The sequence below is a fragment of the Aythya fuligula genome, chromosome 2, assembly GCF_009819795.1.
Source record: "Aythya fuligula isolate bAytFul2 chromosome 2, bAytFul2.pri, whole genome shotgun sequence".
NCBI lineage: Eukaryota > Metazoa > Chordata > Aves > Anseriformes > Anatidae > Aythya > Aythya fuligula.
Genome location: NC_045560.1, coordinates 120,357,684 through 120,382,973, shown reverse-complemented (window position 1 = coordinate 120,382,973; position 25,290 = coordinate 120,357,684). Strand labels below are relative to the sequence as shown.

Here is a 25,290-nt window from a genome sequence, read left to right as displayed (position 1 = left end):
CGTGAAGTGAATTTTTGGCTGAGCTGGAACACCATGTCCCAACTGCAGCTGACCCAGTGGAACTGCTCATGTAACCACTTTCTACCCCTGTTCTGTCACCGTCATCTAGGTTAGTCCTAACACTCTCCATAATGTGTTGCTTTTTTATTTATATTTTTTTATTTATTTATTTTTTTTTTTGACCTGGATCATTGTGACTGAAGTGGGTTAGGGAGAGGTAGCACGTGGTGCTGTGCTGACAGACCTGGTGATGCTGTCCCACAGATGGCAGGAAGGGGCAAGAAGCTGTGGACAGGGTGACTTACTTCAGAGATGGCCTGTAAAGCACTGGCCATGCTACTCAGCTTTGCTAGGACTCCCTGGAGCAGATAAAATAAAAAACTCTTCACATGAGATCTGCTTAGTCTGTCCAAGAAAAAGCTAGGGGCAGGCACAATCATAGTCTGCACCTACACAGAAAACAAAGCTTTGATAATGGGCTCTTCAACCCAGAAAACAAATGTAGCAACATCTCGGGAAGAATGTTTGAAGCTAAACAAATTCAGGCTAAAAAGGAGATTATAATTTTTCTAAGCAGGGGTTATTAACCACTGAAACGATTTAGTAAATGGTGTTCTGGGTTCTCCATCACTGCCTTTGTTTAAATCAAAATAGGATCTTTCAGCTGAAATATTATCTGCAATTCAAAGGAAAATTAATTCGTGACTGGTTATAAGTGGTGTTACGAAGAAAGTTAGACAAAACAATTACAGTGATCTCATCTGGCCTAATAACCAATGAGTCTTTTTAAAAGAAAAAACAAAATAAATTAAAAAAAAAATCACAACAGCATAATAAAACTCACTCAGGAGGAATGAATTTCTTTCTGGAGATCACACTTCACAATGGCATATTACTTTCCACTAATGCAAATTCATATCTGGGATGACAGTGATGAATTTATCAAAAACTCTGTTTAAGGAGTTAAATTGCTTTTTAATGAAAGTTACTATTATAATTCCTGGATTTAAAGACTTCATGCCAGAAAAGACAGGAGTCCCACTTCTGCAGTGGTTCTGAACTTCATCTGTTTTTCCCTGCTTTCACAGCCATAAGCGTGGCTCAAACTGCAGTACTTTACAGAAAGATAGAGGGGATTTTCTGCTCTGCAAGTTGTGGTATTTCCTTTGGAAATGAAAAAAACCCAGTGTACTCTGGCTGAGTGGTTGGCTTTGATCTGATGATATCTTGAAATCAGGGATTAGATGAACAGAGAATTTTTGCTGATAATTTTCAGCTACAGAGGTTTGGAGTTACAACAGTGTGACATCCTCAGCAATAATGATGTGGTGTTTTTTTTTTTATAGCCTGTCATTGAGAAGGACTCAAAATCAAAGTAAAAATACGGAGTACATGGAACGAATCACTGCCACCAGAAACTTAACTACTGATGTAGTTATGGACAACAAAGGAATAAAATGAGATTTTAATACACTGAGGATAATAGATTAAGCGAAAGAGACAATGGATGAGCTTTCCAAAACAATGAAATGACAACAACCCTCTTTATAGCAAAGTTATATTTTTTTTTCACTGTGCAGTAGTGGTCACAAAAATATTGGGACCTCAGCAACACAAACCCACATTGCTGCACTTTGACACTTCAGTGTGCAAGCTGAATTGTTGGAGACATCTCACTCGGTGTCCAAGTATCCTAAAAAAGCCTCCTGTTCAAACCCTGACCAGGGCTGACTGCCGTGTTGAAATGCAGCATTTAGATGCTCACATTCATGTTTCAAGGTGGCACTTCATTTGAGAAAGCAGTCAATCCAATCCCACCCCTCAGCAGCTGCTGACATGCAGCTTCAGAAGTCAGCGGCCCTGCGACCTGAAAACTGATCTGTAAAAAGAAAATTCACTAGTCTCCCTTTATTTAGAGTTTTCAGTGTTTTTCATGAAACAGAAATGCACATATTTTACAAATTTTCGTAGAAGCAGAGGCATATTTTCAGTAATGTGAGCTTTCCTGTGAAGCCAAAGAAGAGGAGGGGGCAAATAGATACTTGTCCTGATTGTTTTCATTTTCTATCCTACATTTTACTATGGAGAACACTTCACTAGTTTTGTAGATTTTCCTTGGGAAGGACGGAAAAAAGGAGGAGTTGTAACTGCTGTAAATTCCCGCTCGACTTTACAGATTAGCCTGAAACAACAGCTGGCAGCTGTGCTGACAAAACCAACCCTGTGTCAGGAAGCAGTTCTCCCCAGAAAGATTGAGATCTCAAAATACAGTTCTTAAAGAATTTTGAAAGCTCCCACGGAGTAGGAAATGCCAGTGTTTGGGGTGGAGGGAAGTCTTAATAGCTGCCACAGAACTGTGGGCCTCAGGGACCCAAAAGGGAGCGGGTCCTTAGCCTCCATGTGCAGCATCGCACAGGTGTGTCATGAGGGGAGCTGAAGCTCCTGAGATGCCCAGCTCTCCATCAGCTGAGCTTACTGACAGCTGATGAGCAGGGTCTGAGAGCACAGTGTTTTCCACGGGACACACTGATTTTGGTGACCATGAATTCTCCAGGCTCCAAACACCCACCCAGTTCAGGCACAAGGTGCCTCTTCCACGGTTGATCAAGGACGACCAGCTGCTTCTTCATCCATCGTCGTCTGAGACACCATACAGTGGAAAAATACCTTCACTCTTTGTGGTGCTTACTCTTACAGACCACATAAGCTATTTGTGGTGGAGCAGGAGTTGCCAAGGCACAGTACCAGGAGAGACAACTCCATAATGGCTGCCGTTGTGAACACTCTCTGAAGGAGGCTCATCTTCATGAAGCAGGCCAAAGAGGATGGCTGCTGCTTCACCAAGTCCTAAAGGCAAAATACACCCTTATTTTAAAGACAGAGCTCATGCTGCTTCTGAGCAGCAACCTCTGGTGTGGTGGGCCATGATAGCAGGGGGTGGGCTGCAGAAGGCAGCAAGGCCTTAGGAACCACAAATTGCCGTATTTACTGCTATTTCACAACTCTTCTCAGTCAAAGCCTTTGCTAGAAATAAAACAGAAGTGTTTCAACTGAATTATTTCATTTGGGTTTCTTCTAACTTGAAAGTGGCTTTTTTTTTTTTTTTTTCTTTTTTTCCCCTGTTCCACAGAAAATTTTCTCAACGTCAGTTCTATTATACGCTTCTGAAAAATAAACAGGGCTCAGAATTAGTTATTTCTTATGGGAAAATGGTCTGTTGGGAACACATTACACATTCCATTTCCTAATCAGAATCTTGTGATAATTTTTACTGTGCATTGCAAATACAAGCAGCCTGCATTACATCTGCAGTGCTCAGATAGACTGGAACTGCTCCAAACTGCTTCTCAAACATTCACTTCTAAAATTTCCCATATATTTACCATTCTTTTATTCTGGTCACTAATGCATATTTATCCAGTGGACTATGTGGATATTGATAGTTTAGTAGAGTTACATGTGCCATATTGTTAACAGATAATAGACGGCCTTTCAAAGTACATAGAAACAGTTGTCTAAAAAAATAAGTGCTTCAGCCTGAGGAAACTTGAAGACTAAAAATTTCAAGGAGGAAAGATAAATGGTCTCAGCTTAAAGGACCAGAAACAAGAAGAAAACTCAAATTTTAGTGATATGTTTTGTTAAAGAGCTTCATGTGGCTGGTCAATAAATAAAGCGGAGACGCAGGCTGTTGTCAGACAGATTTCAAGGACAAGCCAAACTGGGAGGCAGCTGCAGCTCTAATTTCTGCCTTCACCACTCATCAGCAGAATGATGAGGGCCAGGAGAGAGGATCTGCGCCTCCTGCAGAGCAGACATGAAAACATGGGTCCAGGAAAGAGATACCAATGATGAAGCACAGAGCAAATATAAAGTGAAAAGCATGGCTCTGCAGACACGTACCTTCCTGCGGTGTGGTGGGAAGGGACACTTGAGGACACGGCTCAGCCACTGAGGTCCTGAATGTGACATTTCCCTCCATACCCACTACATGGATGTAAAAATGCTGCTGCTTTGTGGCAGCAATCACATTTGAGGTACCACGCAGGGCAGTGCTGAAGAAGAGTGACAATTTTTTTCACCAAAAGCCCCTAGGGAGCCTGCAATTAGCTCCTCTTTTAAAGAGGCCAGTAATTCCTTTCCAAAAGGAGGCAGTTTAAAGGTTGCAGCTCCCACCTCCGCTGTTGCACATCAGTGCTTCCCCCAGCGGGGGTGGTTTCTGGAGGGAGCTAACAAGATAATTTCCTGGACTCCTGGACCTTTTGCATCGTTCTCATCCCTGCTGTGTTTCACTGCTGCAAGTACAAAGCCCTTCAGTATTCTTATCTTGGCATCCCCCATTTAGGGCAATGAGGGAATCATCACAAATGAGTCTTTAGGGATGTATCTGGAGAGAGGCAATAAAAACTAAAAAGCCGGCACTGGGGGCCAAGGGCAGTCAGATCTTTTGGGAGCACTGAGCAGTGAAACTGTTCCGCATTGCTGCTCGGGAAAGCCTGTTCGCTTGAACACAGCAACCAGCTCTGCTTCTGGGGAAGACCTCATGGCCGGGCTGTCACAGCCATTGCTGTTTTCAGATCCCATTTCTCCTTCCCCTTCTGTTCTTCCATGCTGTCCCCCCACAGCAGGCAGGACTTGAGCAGGACATGCTAACATCTAAGGTTGTTCTGAAAATTCATGGTCTCTCTCCTGCTTCTGTGTTTTGATGGTTTTATAGACAGCAAGCCTAGCACTTATTTCTGGAGCCTAAACACTTTGTTTTAGCTGTTGGAAGAGACACACATGCAATAGTCAGCATCTGTCAGGAAAAGCTTCTGTATGTGTTGTTTCAAATCAGATTTTTTTCAGAAGAGGTTTGATTTTTCCATAGCCCACTGATCTAGTGAATTAAAACACCTGCAATGCCATTTTCTATTCAGCAAAATGTGCATTCAGAAAAAAACATTTCCATAGACCTTCAACACATTCCACACTTTCATGGCATTGCACATGCAAACCCAGCATCTCCCCGAGCATCAGCTCTCTGTGTACTTGCATGGGAATGAGCCCATTAGGAAAATCTCTAATGCCACACCACAAGTGCCTCTGTATATGGACTCATACACATCCCCAAGTCCTGGCAGCACCAGAGTGCCCTGCTGGTGGTGGTGGAGCTGCCAGGATGGTCTCCTGCCCCTCCTCCATGGCAGATCTGGATGGAGCACAGTCACGGAGAAGGGAACACCTTTGAACGGTGAGCTCCAAGGAGCAGGGTCCACCCTGAACATTTCAGAAATGAGCCTAAATAGCCTCCAAGAAGATTTCTGATATCACAGCTGACTACTTTCCAGTTTATTAGTTAAATGTGGTTCTCGGTAGGGTCAGTTTGTTTGAAAATAGCATGTGGCTACTGAAACACCTCATTGGTGCTCAGAAATGAGCAAAAGGAACACCCCTGAGGCTTGATATGAATACTGATGATGGCTCATTAGTCCCCAGTTTTTCCATGAGTTGTCCATTAGCAGTCCAGTAAAAATTCAGAGAACAATTTCTCTGCTACCTTTGTGCAAGGAGGGACATTGTGTGCTGGGCAGGTAGGTCCTGACCTGCTCCTGGTACCAGCACTAGCATCTTGCTGAGTTGCACTTTGCCTCTTCTTCGCCTCACCTCACAGATCTACATCCTGTAGAAAAAATAACTTCTCATTAAGATAGCTCAGTGCAGAACATGATATATATATATATTTTTATTTATTTTTTTTTTCTGTGAGTAAATACAAATTGCAAAATCAATGATAGTCTGGGTACAACACATGCAGCTACAAAGAGCTTGTTTATTTTATTTTATTTTATTTTATTTTGATCAAAAGCTCATGGCTACCACATGACATACCTGCAAGCTAGGAAGATGAATGAGGTCAAAGACAACACTGGATTTTCACCTCCTAGACTGAGTCAGGCCCCACTGTGAGCCAGGCTGCAAACAGCGGGTGCAAAGCAGTGCTCTGTGGGTCTGTCTGAAAGCAGGGGGGGTGTCTGAACACCTGTGCAAGATGTCACCATTCCCATGGCTCCTACTTGTGGTGCCTGGAGGGATGTTTTCATAGTGCTGGTGGAGGAGACAGAAGAACGGGTGAGGAAGCAGGAGAAAAACAACGCATGAGATTCACAACAAGGAAAAAAAATACAAAATAGGGTAAAATATTAAGCTCTGACAGCGGGTGAAGTCCTGCTCGTCCCAATTACAATCAGCAGCAAAATTCCCATTGACTTCAGTGGGACCAGAATTTTGAGATCAGTTTTTTCATGGTTTTCTCAGCACCCGGGCATATTTTAACGTTTCCTCATGTCACCGTAGGGAAAACCTGCAAAATGTTATTAGCTTTGTTGTCTCTTTTTTTACTCCACAGCATTTGTAAAAACAACAACAAACCTGCAATATCATGAGGAAGCAGCAACAGGAAATAAATAAATACATACATAAATAAATGCATAATTTAATGGTTTGACTTCTCTCTACCTCCAGACTTCGGTACTGGAGCACATACCAAATTAAAACTCCTATTTTCACTCAGTCTATAATGCAGGGCTTGAGAGGCCTCATTTGTTGAACGTGTTAGAAACAAAACCATGGGAAGTATAAAGCCTTATGACAGCTCTTTGTTCGGAGTCCTTCAACAAAAAAGAAAATTCAGCAGATGGACTCAAATCCTTAAGCTCACAGATCATTTTCAGGGAGCTGAGTTAATTTTGTGCTGGATACATGTAAGCTGATATCTTCCAAGATATGCAAAGCACAAATAAAGAAATCAAGCTTTTGCCAAACCTATTCATTTTTGTGCATTCAGACACCTTAACTAAACCAGCCCTCCCAAGTGTTATTTGGGGGTCAACATTAATAAATAAGATTATGTTAATTTTTTGTCCTCCCCCCCCAAAAAAAAAACAACAAACAAACCAACAAACCTATAAAGAACAAAACCAATATCCCCCCAAACTTCTTTATAAGGTTCACGTTCTGCGAAAGCCCACTTTTATCCCACTGCTTAAGCCACTCTAAATCACTGTCAGTATATTTCTAAATGCTCTGAGCTGAGAGTAGCAAAGCTTTTACAGTTCAGAATGGCAAGACTGACTTCATAAAAGATTAATATCCTTGAAAAGCAGGTCATTTATTAAAAGATCTTTTAAAAGCTTCATTTCTTAAAAAGCAAAACTATCTACCCACTCCCCCATCTCTTCTGAAAGCATTTGCACACTAGCTATTCCCTAAATTTCAATTTATTTATTTTTAAACTTTTTCCCCCTTCCTCTTCATTTCTAAGCTACGAATAGCAGGCATTTATTGACACACTGGCGTGCTCCACCAGGTGCCTTCTGCTTCCGGGCACCGATGTGACCTGTGCCCAGGTGACACACTCATCCTCCTGTTCTGTACACACGGATGGGGCATTGGAGCATCAGCCCCAGGGCTGCATCATGCTACAGCCTGGGGATTTTGGCTTGCAAACCTGCTCTTACCACCGCTGGAAGTCTGTAGCAGCTGAGCAAGGGACAGATTTCTCTCCCTGATCTTCCATGGTCCCTTCACATTATGACAGCCTTCTTAGGCAGCACTCTTCAGGTGGCAGCTGAGGAACCAAGCAGGCAGTGCAAGTGGTCTAGATGCCACAGGTGTAAAACACATCGGTACCATATTAGCAGATGGCAGAAGATAAAACAGCAACTGTTGCTCAGACAGTTGCTGTCAGCAACTTTGCTCTTGTTGCTCGTCATTCTTTTCACTGAACGTTGTGTCACCTTTGCACACCCTGATCCTCAAGCCAGCATTTTGTATGGAGCTAAAGAGGTAGCGAGAATTTTCGGTGAGATATAAGGGAGAAATACAGCTGACTTTTGGCGAAGAAGTTGGTATTTCAACAGATGTTTTTCATGAGTGTTTTCAGTGACTGTTTACTCCTGAAGAGCCACATCTTCCTGTTAATCTTGCCTGCAAATATCATGGCACATAGTGGGAAAAATATCCATTAAATACATCACTACCTGCTTAGGATGTGGCAGCTCAATTGCATCTTAGAAACACAGGCTGTCATGGCTTTGGGGCTGTAAAAGACAGGGCAGGTTGTGGGAAGCTTGCTATGGGATTCAGGAGTATTAACCGAGCAATGATGCTGCTTAAAAAAAGAGGCTGAGCGGGGAGGTGACCTTGGTCACAAACTTCAGAAAACAGAAGGAAAAGCCAGACAAGACAACAAAAGGATGAGCAGAAAGGAAGAACAGGAGCTGGGAAAACTCTAAAAAGGCAAGACACCAAGAAGGTGGAGAAGACTTGCAGTGCCAAAGCAGAAACAATAATAGCACAGATACTAGCACTCTTTTACTCTTGTCATAAGACCATCATGAAAATTACTTTAAATTTAGAAGAATGACATTTAAGAGAGTACAGTTTTTGTTATATAAATGATTGTTTTTCGTGGAAAAGAAAAAAAAGAGTCACCACTGATCATTGCTAAGTTTTGACGGGCAGCCACGACCAAATTCTTAAGCAATCAAATATAAACTGTGCTCGAAGGCTGCTCATGCTTACCGGGGCAGGACAGATGGTGTGGCATGTAGGTGTCTCCACTTTGGATTGCTCTGCCCCCCCGATGGACATCGTCTGAGAGTGCAGCAGCCATCTACTGACTGTAACAGACACCAGGACAAAGGTATTGATCACACTTGGGCTCCCAGGGAGAAAAATTAAAGGTGTTCATGGGCTAATACTTCGGACTGAGGTTTGCTTATTTAGAGCTTCACTTAACAGATGCCATCATCAGGAGATGAAAGTCCTTGCTCTGAACAGACAATTTAAGTGGCTTTTCCCATTAAGCTATGGGTGATATATTTCAAAGGGCAGATTATTGGAGCCTTTCTGCTGACAGCAAGGAATGTCAGATGAACTCACAATACCGGTGAACATCTAAGACTCGGTTAAAAAAAAAAAAAAAAAGAGTAAAATTACAATTCAGGGCAAGACACCTTGACCAATTTATTCTCCATACAGCACAAAGGGACCTTACAATATATCTGCATTTATATTCATTGCCAAAATAGGCAACGGACCCTTACTGTTCAGGGGAACAAAGCTCCAGATGCTCTTATATTCTCAGCCTAATGCGCTCAGCTACTGGTGTGGCACCATTAATCACATAAAATATGAGTTTTATAGCCTCGGAAAACTGGCACCTCCCAAATTTATTCATTTGACTGCTCTGCCGAATACAAAAGCTTCTCATGAACAAGCAAGCTGTGAATCCAACACATGAAACATTACCACCCCATAATCAATAGGTATCGGAAGGGTGCGCTGAGGTTTAGCTCCTCTCTGGTTCTCTGGCAGACAGCAATCACTCAGCTCTGTGCTGCAGAGCTCCATTAGGCACTTTGTTTTGCATTGAATGACTCGAATCAAACGTGTACGGCCTCCACGGATGGATAAACTGCTGTAAAAAGAGATAAGTCAGCAACACTGATTGGCCCCATTGCCTGAGCGTGTCTTCTGATTTTGGGGTTTCTGCCAAAAGCATCATCATCATTCGGGGTTTACCCTTCAAGAACTCTTGGTCACTCGGATGCTGCACGCACTTGCAGCTCAGCGTTCTCCCCAGCAGAAACCAAATTCATCAAAAAGGAAATTTCCAAACTCAAATTTATCAAGAGTAAATTTGTAGCACAGATCCCGTGTACCTAATCTTTCCCGTTGTTATGAAACGAAGTAGTTCAAAGACCAATTCAAAGACTGTGCTGCCCACCTTTCGCTCAGAGGAAGGTTTATCTTTGTGTACAACTGCAGAGATTTGAGGGCACACCTTGTTGCAGCATTTTCCTTTTTCTCTCATTGCAAATCAAAGTAACAGAACCACTGTAAGCTTCGGTTTTGTTGTTGTTTTGGGTACGTATGTATGCTTTTCATCATCATTTCTGGGGCCAGGGCTGTCAGTACTGGGCTCAGTCCTGGCTGTCGCAGGATTCCACAGCCCTACATCTCCCTCAAGAGCTGCTCATGCAGCAAAAGCTGCTATTTAACCAGGGATGCTTGCCGTGCATTTTGTACCTGGGTAAATGCCTGCTGAAGGCAACAGGAACAAGACCAGAATGCATCCCAGGCGAGGCGTTCGAGTTGGTTACAGCCATCTGCAAATTCAGTGTTTGGCACTCGGGAATCTCCTAAAACAGTCACAAAACGAGGGATGCTCTAGAAATGATTGGATTACCTGCCTGCAAAGGCAAAGTGGTAACTCCTGTTTGAAAACAAAACCAGCTCAGACACCAAAGATGTGGCTTTTATACAGACACACAGGTAAGACTATAAATAAATAAATCCTGTCTGCACAAACGCTAATAAAGTGATAAATGAAGGCAATTGTTATCTGCTTGTTCAAAGCCTTGTGGACTTTCTGCAATAGATCTTTTCTTGCGATTTCTATTGCTGCAGCGTCATCAGAGTTGCAAGTACGGCTGACTGTGGAAGCCTGACTCCTGTAAAATCTTATTCACGTGCCTATCCTGAAGAAGCAGGGACTGCGGGGTTGGACTCTCATTGAGCTGTGTCAGAGGTGCCTCTTAAGAGCCTGGGTGAGGAAATGTTCTCTTACAGGCAGCTTACAAGCCTAAACCCTTGTGGCATTAGAAGGAAATGAATTTGGCTTCTCAGAGACCGGGGCTTCAGAGCAAACCTCGGGAAACAAGTCCAGAGTACCAGCATATGCGCTAATCCATTTTTCTCCTGACAAAGGCTTCTTTATTAATGTCTCTGGCTGACAACAGTTGAGATAAGTGTTTTAAGAATGATGATAAACATGCTAAGAGAGAACAATGTGAGTGCATTTTTATTTCAGTATTCACTTCTTTATTTCACTGCTGTACAGCTGCATTACACTTGGCTTTAATCCCTCCAGCATTATTTTCCTTGGCAAAATAGTCACTGAACTGAGTAGAACCTACTATTGGAAAAATATGCTTGAAAAACCAGCGTGATGTCAATGCCAACTGAAAGCTATGGAGCTTAAAATGTCACAAGTGTGCCCGTAGCTGAAATGCCTATCTCCTCATTTTTATTTTTTTTGACCAAACTGGGAATGTTGTAGTCTTAGGTTGTGAAGCCAACTGTACAAAGCACAGAGTAGCCTACCGAAAATGAATATATGTGTTTTTTTTTCCCCCACCCATGAAAAATCATTTGGAAAGCAATTTTATACAAGGATGTAGGGATAGTTTCACAGGCAACAAATGACTGTTCGCTCTTTTAGTCTTGCCTGTGTTAATCGTGGCTATCAGTAAGAAGCTGAGCTACAGACTTCTTAAAGAAAGGATATAACCCAACTTTGTAAAGCATCTTTAATAGTCAAATAAGCACTACTGAGGAATAACTCAGAAGACCGTGGTGATTCATTATGAGCAGATGCTATAAACAGGAGCAGTAAAACTACTGGGTAAAGAAGCAGCAAGCTATTTTAGGAGTCCTGAAAAATCTCTTCTAGTTCTTCAGACGGATCATGCTGCTACAGTTGCTTTATTAAAAAAAAAAAAAAAAAAACTGTATTCTGAAAAGCACTTTTAGGAAGAAACCTAACTGGGACTATTTTACTGGAACTATTATTTCACCAAGATCTTCTATAGCACTAAAACACACTGCAATTGAGTTCCCGATACAGTTTGAGAATGGGAGGGGTCAAAAAATGAACAAAAAACCCACCATACCTGCACCAGGAGCTATTTATTAGCATAACACTCTTCCTTTTAAAGATTTCATAACAACTGAAGTATATACAAAGTCTTACAGCATTTACACAATAAAAAAAGTTTCCTATTAGCTGATGAAGTATAAGGTAGTGCTGCAATTTACTTTGAAGCATGTATACAATAATAATGAAGCAGACCACTGTACTTTCAACTTCTCCGCTACCACACCACAACTGTCGGTTGAAATGACAGTTAATTAAACCACTGGGAAGACACAGATTGTCAAAAGATTTGTAACAGGTTGACTTGCAGCACTAACCATCATAAGGAGGAGAAAAAAAAAAAAAAAGAAAGCTACATACTGTCATGTTTCTACACTTTTTCTAGAGCTGTAACAAACTTTCACAGCCTTAGATATAACATATGCAAGACAACATAATCACAAATTTTCAGATATAGTTCAGCTACTGAGTGTATTTACTTCTGAATAGGAGGCGTTATATTGATATGGCTGTGTGTTTCCATTTTTGATCATTAACTGTTCAAATAGGTCTACAAAAAAAAAATTAAAAGACAGCATGGAGTTTGTAGTCATGATGTGTTTGACTAATAAAGGCATTCAATATCAGCTATAGGATCTAATCATTCCTGTCAAAAGTTTAAGACCAGGAATCTTAGAGTTAAAACCAAACCCACAAAATCCCCCACCTTCAACGTTTTTGTTTGTTGACTCTTCAAACTTTTCCAACAGGGTAATACAAAATCGTTACAATGCTTACACCGAACCAAATGTAAGACTCATTTCGTTTATGAAAGGTCAAGCAGATTCATGAGACCGCTTCAGTTGTAAAACTGAAGGTGCTTTATCTAGAAACAGAAACCTTTACTTAACAGTCCCTCACCACAGGTAGGGATACACATTTTAGCAAAGAACAGAGCATCCTTTGCTCTTCAGAGACAGTTTTACTGGTGCCAATAAGCCACTTTCTGCAAGAGATAAGGCTGCTTTGCCTATTGTTGTATGTCTAAACCTCTTATTTTGTCCAAATTTGCCCCACCCCCCGAAGGGATTCTAACTTCAGCTTTGAAGCCAGTAACGTCAGTTGACAATATCCGTATTAAGACAGAAAGTGACATATAAAATCCACAAGGAACCACATAAATACCAAAGAAGTCATATAACCTTTCCATGTAAACACTTTGATTATACTGAAGCCCTAATTAGATTCTTGTCTTAAACTTTTGGCAGATAATGTGTATGCTCAGCCAGGCTTTGCAGTTGGTTATTGTTCAAGTGGAAGCCAGGTCAGTTCACATGTTGACAGGCATGCAACTTGGAAACATTGCACAACAAGCAACACAAAGAGATTTGAGAAGTGTACAAGACTTCAAGTAGACTTCACAACCCTTCACAACTGAATATTCACAGACAAAGATACAGTCCTTGCTTTTTCTACTGTGGATTTTCTCTCACACATGGGACACTTTCTGTGACTCTCTAGCTTGCTTGATGCTATACAACCACTTGATGATTCTGGCATTCCTTTCAATTGCAGAAATACCATATGGCACACGGTCATTGGCACTGTCATCGTTTCTAAGGTCACTGTTGCTGTCCTGAGACTGTTCACAGTCTGAGCTAATCATGCTTGCGCTGCGAAAGTTGAGGGATATAATATCAGAGTTAGCCCTTGCAAAGTTTTCCATCCCGAGGTTTTCAAGCTCTTCAGGATCCAGTCCGCAGTAGTTAAAGAATCGTTCAACGTCTGCGTCGACACGAAAGTATCTGTCGCTTAAGTCTGATTTTGACCGCTGCAGGGAGGGTCTTCTACTAACTCCACATCCAGACTCGACTGCCTCGATCTCTGGGGACTTCAGGGTGGCAATGGCAGCGATTTTGGGTTTTGGCGGCAGAGGTGGGGCTGAACTACTGCAGGGTATTGCTTTTAAGGGCTTTGCGCTAGTTACTTTCCTAATGTCTGAGGAGCTGTGAGAGACGTGCAAGAAAGTCTCTGCCGACTGATCTAGGAGCCTTCTGCTGACGTTGGAGCTGCTCTCCTGCGGGCTGCTGCGGCCCTGCGTGGGGTAAACCTTCAGAGACTCGGCGAACGAGTGTCGGTTCAGTTCCGTCGAATCCGCTCTGTGGGGCGGCCAGTTTCGGGGACCGTGCTTGTGCCCCGAACCCGAGCTGGAGCCTTCGGAGCTGTTGATGATGTTCTTCAAAATCTCCAGCTTCAGGTTCTCTCTCTGGACGCCGCTCTCGGTCTTGGCGTTGTTGCTGAAGACTTTCAAGGTGGGGCTCCCCAGCGCTCGCTTGGCCGCGGGACAGACCGGTGGCTTTGCCAGCACCGCCGGCTTCACGGGCTCCTGCTTGGCGTTGATGACCTCCTGGCTCTTGACATACTTGGCCTTGTCGGCTTCCAGCCTCTCCACCGCGCTCAGTCTTTTGGGGTTGGGCTCTGCCTGCCTGCGAAAGTAATCTGGTCCTTTGTTCAGGATGCGGAGAGGGACGGCGGACGTGAAAGTCACGGCAGGGCTGACCGGCTTCACCATGCTACCTGTCGGTAGTGTTTCTGTAGGCATGTTTGGTGGTCTTTCCCCCGCAGCCGTTTTGGATTCTTCTCTGGGATCTCCTAAATGCACGGTGTAGAAACATGTACATTAAGCACAATGAATAGCCGATGAATCCCGGGATCTGAGCGTTAGCAGCAGCGCCTCCTCATCTCACAGCTCATTAAATAACGCTGCGCTTCTCTTTTAAAGGCAGCCTTTGTACCGCCAGGCCACCAGACGCAAGCCTGCGTTAGTCTGCTCCGCTGCCTCCTTTCTTCTCGCTGAAAGACGTGGGAGTCTCGCCGCTCCCTTTGTGCTCCGCTACAGGCAGCGATCTGAAAGGCAGAAGGACCAACCACACGTTAGCGGGAGCGCCTGACATCAGAGCGATAGCAACAGCCGACCCGGCCCTCCTCTCCTCTCCTGGCCCTCCTCTCCCAGCCGGGCCGCAAGGAGCACGGGGAGGCGGCACTGGGTGGGTGCCCTGGTGCCAGCACCCAAGGGCCCAGCAGGGGGAACGCTCCCTCAGCACCCCCAGCACGGTCCCAGCGTCTGCGTTGCAGAAGGAAGGGGAAGGAAACCCCAGCCCCGTCGCCACCCGCTTCTGCAGGCAGACAGGGGAAGGGGATTCAAAGTGTGGGGTTAGAGGGTTTCACCCATCCGCCACCCGAAGGTGGGTGAAAGAGCACTGCCGAACTGCTGGCCGTGGCTTTGACCGGTTGATTTCTCTACCTATTTTCTCTCAAGCTCCTGATCAGTAATATACTCCATATACCCCACAACTTCAGTTTTTTTTTTTTTTTTTTTTTTTTTTTTTTTTAAAAGCTCCATAAAATGAGCTGGTCTAAAAAGCAGCAACCCCGTGGACATGCGAGTTTTCAACTGCAAGGTACCTGCTTCATCATTAAGCTACCAAGAAACCAGCAACCATAAAGCAGAAATCATAGAACCATTAAGGTTGGAAGAAACCTGAAAGATCTCGCTAAAGCCCCATATTGCAGCTTGAAGCCTGCTTGAACATTGGTCCCCAAGCATAGGTGCTCCAGAAAGGAAGCAATGATTTCCAGCTTTTGATCATTAACTTACAGGCTAAACAGAGGGAAAAATACAAATAAAATTAAAAAAATAGTAAAATTAAAATTAAAAATAGCTTTGTTCTAAGAAAGATTTTGGAGCACGTAAAACATTCTGACTGGGCTTGAAAGAGAACTTGTGTTGACGCTTGGATACAATTGTTCAAGCTTTCTATGAAGCACGGATTCCAAGCAAATTTTACCTCAATTTAAATCCTTTTAAGTTGCTATCACTGGATTGTCAAAACAATCTGAAATGCAACAGCATGGATGACAGGACAAGTGCTGTAACAATTTTTCCCACATGAGGCACTGAAGGGCACTTATCAAGGAATCTACTTTTCAAGCAGTGATTTAGCTAACGGGCCTCATTTGTTTTATTACTGCCCCATTAATCTATGCTGTCCTTTCTAACATCCCATTTCTGCTACTATCGCGTTCTTCAGGGAGAAAAGGAAAAGCTACTGCTGCCTCTCCACTCATCCTGAGGTGCTCGAAGCAGCAGCCTTCCTGGTGATGACCTGCTTTCATGTATACTGCCATGCTCCCTGTGCTCATCCAGCAGCATCCAACTTACTTAATTCGGGTGTGCCATCAGTATCCTGTTTGGACCAACAAGAAACCACCCCCACATCCCACAAAAGAACCCTTTCATTCCAGCTAAAGGTACATTAGGAGTAAAAGAAAGCAGCCTCAAGTACTTATTCCCAGAAATATGTGATATATACATCGAATATTCCCTCTAAATCACTCAAGGTCAAGGCAAGGAAATCAAATATATAAATGCTATAATGAGATTACAGAAAAAAAAGCTGAGCTTTCTCCCGAAGGCTCACTGTCACAAACATTCTTCAAATACAAACTAACATATTTAGGTGGGTGATAAACCAGACATGTATTCGGTGCAATTGAAAGGGTAGTGAAATGTTAATTAAGCTTCCCTTTCAATGTTGTTTTATAAATCCTAGTGCTAACTCCTCAGCAGTTTGACTTCCTGAATTTTAACTAAGTCTTTCTGAAAAAGAAAAAGCTCTCTTTCCTCATTTGAATCAACACATTTATTGGTACTATTTTGAAATTAAGCATCAAATCTCCAAATGCACTGAAGGCAATTCCAGCACGCATCTGCTCATACACATTTCCATTCCATACACACAAATCAAATCTTTCCACGTCGCCAGCTCAGAGCTTGATGGCTAAGTGCTTGTAAAAATACCCGATCGGTGTGTGCACTTGATGCTCATGTGCAGAAATCTAATATATGAGAGAACATAGGCCTTGTCAGGAAAAAAAAAAAAAAAAAAAAAAGACCCAGACCCCCAATTCCACGTACTATAACAGCAATGTTACCCATCTGAGTTAATACAACTTGAGTAAGAGAGACAACTCTGCATTTCTTCCTAGGACATTGCCATCGTCCTCACTCAGGACAGCCCTGGATGATGCCAGCCAGCATTGCTCAGAAGGCTAAGCATCCACCAACACCACACTTAAAAGGAAAATAGAAGAAGAAGAAAAATCCCACTGTGCATGCATGTTCACCTGAGGGAACCAGAGTGCTTTTTCGTAAGCACTTATAGGGCCAAGTGCCCCAAAGTCACTGGAAATATGTCATGACTGGCAATGAGCTTCAGGCACCCTACAAAGAAAAGCAAAGGGCTCTGGGGGAGCCAGGGCAGAGATGCTCACCAGAGCCGGTAACAGCCAGGTGGTTACGTGGCCATCCACAGAGGTTTTGTACCTGTGGGGCCACTGGTAAAAAATAAGGTAGGTACAGCTACAAAGGAAGGATTAAAGTGTGTTGTATTAAAGTGTGTTGTTTAAGTTTTCCTGAGCTACTGCATTGAAATATCACAGTAAAGTTTATTCAGTATCCGCTAGATATTATTAACCAGACACCATTAGAAAAGCAAGTGGGATGAAAGAGGGGTGGGGATGGATACAAGTGTGAATGAAACAACCTCTCCTGCCTGTGCTGTGATGGCTGCAGCCTAATTCTGCTGCTATTCGGCCATGCTAGTGCAATGCCTATCAGCCCCTCTGCTGTACACTGGCACCTGAAACACAGCAGCGACACTACAAGAGCCTTGTTACTTATAAATTTCATCACTAATGAAAAATGCTGAGCAGCAGCAGCAGTACAGTGTAGTCCTAGGAAGACTAAATTGTGCCACTTAAGTTTCCAGTTGTGAAAACCATCATTGCAGCAACGGGGGTGAAAGTGGCTTTCTGTTGGCTTAAACTCCAGAGAAACTCATCGCTTAGCCATCTGAATTGCCTGTTGTGGACAGAGAAACAGTACCAGCTTTGCACTACAGAAATTCAATGGCAAATTTTCACTCCCAGAAAACGCATGAGATATACTTAGGGACCTAAGTAATGTTCCTTTTATTCTATATTGTTTACATCCAGATGTCTATTTTGTCAGTGCAATTCTTCCTGCAGACTGGGTTGTGTTTTTCAGGATTTGCTCCAGATTTCCATTATTGCTCTTCTGTATAAGAATCACTATATTTAAGAGATCATTTAAAAAAAAAATATGAAAACTTATGCACCCTTTCATGGCTCATTTTAATACTATGCATGCACAGATAAAGGCTTAAAGTTCATACTAACTGAGCTCTTCTAACATCAGCTACTCTTGCAGAACTGCTCAGCAGAATACAAAACATACAAAGGGGTTGAGGGTTTTTGTTTTTTTTTTTTTAAAGCTACATTTTCAGCCAGGCACTTTGATTCAGGATTCCTTTGTGGCAGAGGCAGAGATCCAAAGCACTTACTCATTCTAGGCATCATGCTCTAATCACTCTTAGGTCTGCAATATGTTTGTCAGGTATTCACATTTAAGTAACAGGCTCACTATCTGCAGGATTTAGGGGAAAACAATACAGTCAAGAGAAGCAATAGCTACACGATTAACAGTAACTACAAACAAGTTCTCTATAAAATATCCCTCCCTTGATTTAAAGTCAACATAGTAGTAGGAGAAAAACTATATAAAAACTTAGGAATTACAGCTCCATGTATTTTAAATAAACTTTTTTTTTTTTTTTAATGTAAAAGAAATTTATGAAGTGGTCACACTGACAAGCATTTATTTCTAGATCTATTAACTTACTAATGTATAATAATCAAGTTTATTTTCTCTCATACCTAAAACTGCATTCTAAACAGAAATCGAATGATGCTACCTGACAGCAAACACTGCGCTTCAGTCCCTGCTCCCGTTTTGCCTTGTAGCTCCTATACCTTTCAACCAGCCTTTGCCTAAAAGTCTACTCTGAAAACCACCACATATTGTAGCAATATTCAAGTTGCAGCACAGTACCAAAAAAACAACAGTGAAAGTATGGCCTAAATGACATCAGTGGAATTTTTGCTCTTGACTTCAGTGAGGACAGCTTCATCCGACAATGCCGTGCTGAAGCTGATGCTCTTAATTCATCCCTCTGGGACAGTGGATGAGGGGAGGATTGTATAGGAGGTAGGATGAAGCACAGTGAATAAATATAACAAAGGTTGACAGTCTTTCCTCTGCTTTCCTTGATATTTAAAGGCCTGTGTCAATTTTCTTTTCCAGATGGTAAAATATAACTACCGCAGCCCCAAGATGCACCAAAAACATCACAAATTCAAGCGTAAGTAATCAACAAGTGATCTCAATAGGGCTCAAAGAAATCACAAAACAAAATTTGCAAAGGAACATAGTACACAGATGAAAAATAACAGGCTCTGTTAATGACTAGGTGCACTTTAGAGCTGAAGGTCCCATTACGGAGATGCTGCTTTGTTAATAGCCCCTATAAAGCCTGTAGGACTTCACTGAGAATAACTTGCTACAGTTTTATGCACTAGGATATACTAATATGTATGCCTAAAATGAATTTAAATTATTCTGTGGATGATTGTCGCTATAGACCTCACATATTTAGTTTATGTTACTAAGTTTAAAAATAGAAGCTAAGTCTAAATAAACTAGGCTTACAGTGAAATAAAATAATCCACATGAAGAATGGCAGCAGTTATTACATTTTTAAAATCAATTTTAGATAAACATGTGCATGGGTGTAGACTTGACCTCAGTTAACATTAGCTGTCAAGATAAAGCATGAGGAGATTAAAACATCTTTGAGATCTACCATGACCCAAAATACTAATCAATGTGCCCCTCTTTGGGAACATGAAACAAAGAACAAGTGAAGAGCAGTATCTGTTCAAGGAGATAAAGCCTTGGAAAGGTCACAAATATGGTATACACTGGCCTAAAAGTGGGAGTGGCACAGTTATATAGAAGTGGGAATCATAGAATTATTAAGGTTGGAAAAGACCTCCAAGATCATCTGGTCCAACCATCACCCAGCCACCAATGTCACCCACTAAGCCATGTCCCCAAGCACCATGTCCAACCTTTCCTTGAACACCCCCAGGGAGGGTGACACCGCTACCTCGCTGGGCAACCCGTTCCAAGGCCTGACTGCTCTTTCTGAGAAGAAATGCCTCCTCATTTCCAACCTAAACCTCCCCTGGAGCAACCTGAGGCCATTCCCTGTAGTCCTATCACTAGTTACCTGTGAGAAGAGGCTGACCCCCAGCTCCCCACACCTTCCTTTCAGGCATTTGTAGAGAGCAATAAGGTCTCCCCTGAGCCTCCTCTTCTCCAGACTAAACAACCCCAGTTCCCTCAGCTGTTCCTCATAGTTCCAGAAATTGGTGGAAGTTTCCACCAACTGGAAAGGTAAGAACTTTGGCAAAGGCTACCACTTTGCACCGATGATATATTACATACAATCAAAAAAACCTTTTGACAACTGCAACTGTCATCAATTTTCTACTACTTTGCACAGGTGAACTGTACAACAGCTTGATATTTACACTAATTCAGCTTTGCTCTTGCATTACATTCAATGACACCCATTAATGCTGCATGCTAAACATCACTGTGAAGTGTTACCAGGTTGTAAGCTTGTATGAGAAAAAATTTCTGTAACATAAAACTCTCCATAGACAATACTACAATCACTTGACACACTTTCTATTATAGCGTGCAGTTAAAACTATGAGGTTTAAAACAGGATGTTGACATAACGAGAAATGCTAACTTTGTTATGGGGAAATCCATAGAGATGTAAATGCCTGTAAAAGCACCTTGGTGGCTTTACTTGCATTCTGCCTCTGTGAAGTATGCTCAGTGCTCACTGGGAGCTGGATAGAGTTTCCTCTTTGAGATAAAAGTCATCAGAAAATATTTTGCTGCTTTTCAGTTCTGAAATATAGTTCTGTTTTTTTTTTTTTTTTTTTTTTTTTTTTTAAACCCAGTAGCTACAATTCACTGCCAGTGATACTTACTTCTGGGTAAATTCTGCCCAAACATGAAAACTCTAATTTCTTTAAACAGGTGCAGACAGCTGCATGAATACACAAGAAAATTCAGGAATGAAATTTCCCTTTCTTCCAAACTAGATTGTACAAAAAATGCAGCTTGTCTTATTATTTAGAGAGATACTACATGCTGTGTTTGTAGAAGCAGGAAAGGAAATCAATTCTGTTTTCTCTGGAACCCTGTGCTGCTTAACAACATACCAGACTCTCAAATAATTTCAGCCCCTAATTTAAAAATACTTCAGGAGAGGGCCTAAAAAGTATAAGGAACGTGATGTAACTTATTACATTTGTAGCTCTGGCTTTTTGTGGATACTTCTACTTTAGTGCATATTTTATCACAATATTTCTGTAAAACACCTTGCAAAGCTTTAGGTGACACCAGCCAGTTCACCAGCCAGTCTCAATGGCCCAAGTCCAAAGCACTTCTATCCTCTTAATTCTGCACCTCTCCAGAACTACTGCATTTAAACTTATGCCCTCCTCCCTACAACAACCTCACAGCCCTCTGTTTTGGTCTCCTGGCCCCCATACAATTTGCCCAGGATCATCTCTGTACTTTTAGAAATGAACACAACCACCTTTGTTAAAGGACGCTTGGCTCCAGTGCCTCGTAGCGTTTCAGAGTTCATCAGATGCCAAGACAGGTCCCAGCGGTTTGGTCCTTCTTCTCTGAGAGAAGCAGAGTGAACTCTTATTTTCTCTCTTTCCTCACCTCTTCACACGATTTCCCCCTTTCAACATCCCATTTTTACAAGGTGCAGTAACTCCCAACAGCAGTGCTATCTACTATTCTCCTTTCTTCTCCTCAGTCAGTAGAAACACCCAGCACCTCAGGTCTCCTTGCCCCTGGGCAGCTGACCTTCACAGCCACGCTTGGATTTGGTATCCCGGAAAGCCTTTTATTTTTCTAGCAGTAACATTTCAGATGTGTAACACAAATCATTAATTGGCCAGCTTTGTGTGTCATCGCTGCACACTGGGAGAAAACAGAGGGAGGCCGAACAACAAAACATTTTTAATTAAGAAGCTGAAGAAAAATGTTTTAAACGGAACACTTCATATTAATTCACATCTCAGATCTGTGGTAATTCCTAACAAGTCCATTTTAAGAGTGAGCAGTATTTTAAGCTACCCAAACTTCTGAGGTTTCCGTACATAATAGGTTCAGCATAAATCAGGTGCAAGTGCAAATTCAGTATAAATCAAAGGCAACTGAAGAAGGAAAATCAGCATCTTCTATCTGCAAAAATGTGAAAATACAGCAAAAAAAGCACCCTTGTTCCAGCATTACCACATGGGTACAGTGCCTCGCTAGCAGGGCTGGCAGGCTCCGTTCATCAGTCACCTGTGGAAGCAGTAATCAGGTAGTCGGGAAACAGCTCGGTATCTTCTAAAGAGTGCCTCACCAAAAAAATGATTATCATTAACTCAGGATGGAATATGTATTTTGCTAGCAATATTTCCAACTTGTAGTCTCATTTTTCAACATTTAAGTGGCAGCAGTATCCATAAAATCTTGGCTAGCTGATGCTTAGACTCGAGGCACCTGCTCCTCTGACAGAAATTTTTTGCTTAAGCCAAAAATGAGAATTCACTTCTGAGCTCTTCCGACCCCACCAATATCCTAACACCAAACGGGGACAAAACCTGGACACTGTCCCTATCTCCCACACTGAACTTCCACAGAAAGGGGCTGTGAGAAGGCTGGAAGCAATAAGCACATACAGGCCCAGAGGGATGCTCAGGACACAGGCCCGTGGGCATGCCCTGCTCCCACCAGCCACTCAGCGTGGGTGCAGCCCTATTATTTACATTAACGGGCATGCACACAGCTAACTAAGCCTGAAGGATAATTCCCAAGCTGTAGAGGAACCAGGGATTTCCTTGTCCCCTCCTTGACTGTTCATACTACTTTACCCAGCAGGTAACTTCTGAGCATGCTGCAGGCCCCAAAAATGCAGCTGGGGATAAGCAGGATGACACAAAAAAGCTTTCTTCTTCTGCTTCATTTGGAGTGCAGACTGGAAGCCAACCTCCACAGCAAATGAATAAACTAGTATAAAATGCATGTAGAGACAGCACTTCTCCAGCACTTCTGTTCAAAGTTTTCCACTAAAAAAAATATTTGCAAGCTTTAAGTTACAGAAAGAATGACAAAGTACAGGGTACTTGGTGAGGTGACCGGGTTAGTGACCCTACTCTAAGCACAATTTAAGAATTTCTAGGAAGTAGGACAACTCCATCTGAAATAGAAAGAGCCACCCAAGAGTGCCCCAGTAGTCTGCCAAGTGGGTTCTTCCTCAGCAGGTGGAAGAGGACTGGAAGCTGGACTTGCCCCAGTTTGGGGACTGGGGAATTGATCCAGTCTCCCATTTCTCAGAAGTGTACAGTAACCAGTGATCTCATGGGCAGAAATGGCCAGCAGCTGCTACTGCCAAGTCATTTTTGTGGGGAAAAAAAAAAAAAAAGTTTACCAGACTTTGTCATAAAAGGCCTCAAACCCTGAAATCTCTAGTTGCCATGTTTAGACTTTACTGAGAAAGTTTTCCTAACAGTTCACAATGAGAAATATACTGAAGGAACATAATATCGTAACTATAAACATGTTTTATTTAAAAACAATAAAGCCACAATGAAAATAGCTGCAGTTAAGCATTCTCTTGCAGTTACTAACCCTGCAAAACTCCAGAAATGTTACAGTACATGAAGATCCAGAGTAAACAAATACAGCCCAGAAGAGAAACAATCCTAACAATTTATGCTGTGAAAAAGGATACCACAAAGAGCTCTTATAAATGGAAAAAATATGTCAGACTTGAAATTTTATTTCCTTTAGTAGTCAGAAATTTAATTAGTAAGAACTTTTAAAAATACTTAAAAACTTTCAAAACAAATTGAATAGTTTCTTTCTGAAGTTTCTTACTGTTTATGAAAACATATTTGAAAGAAACAGTGCATGGGTGTATGGAGAATTTCTTATAATACTTAGAATTTTTTACAAGTAAGAAACCAGAAAGTCACACAGATTATGCATAGTTATGTATTTTCTTTCTAAGTTTAACAGCTTGTTGTTACCTTACTATACAGAAAATTCCTTTTAGTAAACTCCATACACAAATACAACCATTTCACCCTTTAAAATATAGAAAATGAGTATCTTCTATTACAAATCTAGGAGACAACCTTTAATAAAGTAGCTGGGGGCCTGGAGTTAGATAAACTTTAAGCTCCTGTCCAAGCAGAGCCATTCTGTGATTCTACATAATACACTAGGCACGGTTAAGAATTGGGCATGCTGAAAAAAATACCATTAGAAAAATGACAATGTTCACCCAGAGGAGTACAACAGAGTGGCCCAGTTCTGACAACTGAGGACTTTCAGTCACTTTGCTGATTAGCTGTGGGGTGTTGTTTGTCAAGCCTTTGTACTAAACATCCTTCCTATAACATGACATATCACTGCAGTAAGGTCAGCATGGCTATTTAAAGATAATTTCTATGCCATAATTGTCCTGGGCTAACCATTTATAAGCATTCAAACTTTAAATACATGAAATATAATAAACGGACTCTAAAAGTTTTGACTAAGTAAAAACAAATCTCTTTTATTTTTTTTTTTTTTTAGCATGTGTTGTTGTTTTATTAAGCACCCAATTTACAGCAGTGTTCCAGGGCACTGCAACCTTCAGAGTGACTCAGTGAATGATATCTTTTATTTTTGACTGGTACAGCTATGTTTTTCTCTAGATAAGAGGACATTTTCCCATACCACAGGATAGTTCATTCCTTTTTCCTCCAGCCTCAATTCTAAACATACATGGCACTGGAAGACAAGAAAGAAAATCAAAGGAGTGCATAGCTCTACATCTGCATATTTAAGATTTGTTTACGCACACGGTTAAACATACCAATTTTGGCTCCGGAACAAAATGCAATTTAGGTCTTCAGTGTTATTCAAAGATGTTGCAATCAATATGATATAGCTGTATAACCCTACACAAGTATTGTATTGCACACGAATGGCATGATTGCACATTTGTGTGTGTAACTCCTTAGACTATACCAGATGCATTTACTGTAGCTGCTAGAATACACTGATTGTATTTCCTATTATCGACATGTAATGTAATGAGTCTTCATTAAAATGGTGCACTTAAAAAGCTGCATTTATTAAGTCAGACACGCCCAGGGTCTTCTTACTAAATGGTTTTCAGCATATCGGAGGACCCTGATGAAGTTACAGTTATGAAAGAAATTCTTCCTGGACACATCTTCTGAGACACCATAAAAATCACACTGCCTTACAGAAAATAAAGTGTGTGTTGAGTCATCATGACCAGGGCACCAGGGCATTTAATAAAGTGGAGAAGGAGGCAGCAGAGGGAGGGTTGAGGCATCCCAGCTCCAATTAAAAAACATAACAAAACAAACACACAAAAAAATGGGAATTGTGAGTGTGGGGAAAGGCACAAGAAGCAGGAAATGGTAAGACAAAAGTCAGAGGAGAAATGCAGTTACTAGGAGAAGAGCAGAGAATAGGTGATGGGCATAGAGATGGGGGCACCAAAAGAGTGAGGTGG

General features: G+C 41.9%; 1 protein-coding gene across 4 annotated transcripts in view; it reads right to left on the bottom strand.

Moving 5' to 3' along the window:
• Positions 1–11,717: 11,717 nt before the first annotated feature.
• Positions 11,718–25,290, bottom strand: part of FAM110B (family with sequence similarity 110 member B) — a 109,920-nt gene continuing 96,347 nt past the window's right edge. For all 4 annotated transcript variants that reach the window (XM_032181346.1, XM_032181348.1, XM_032181345.1 and 1 more), the window contains one exon: positions 11,718–14,590. In XM_032181346.1, coding sequence (XP_032037237.1) covers positions 13,173–14,285 — 1,113 coding nt within the window. In that variant the 5' untranslated portion in view covers positions 14,286–14,590 and the 3' untranslated portion in view covers positions 11,718–13,172. The remainder of the gene's footprint in view (positions 14,591–25,290) is intronic.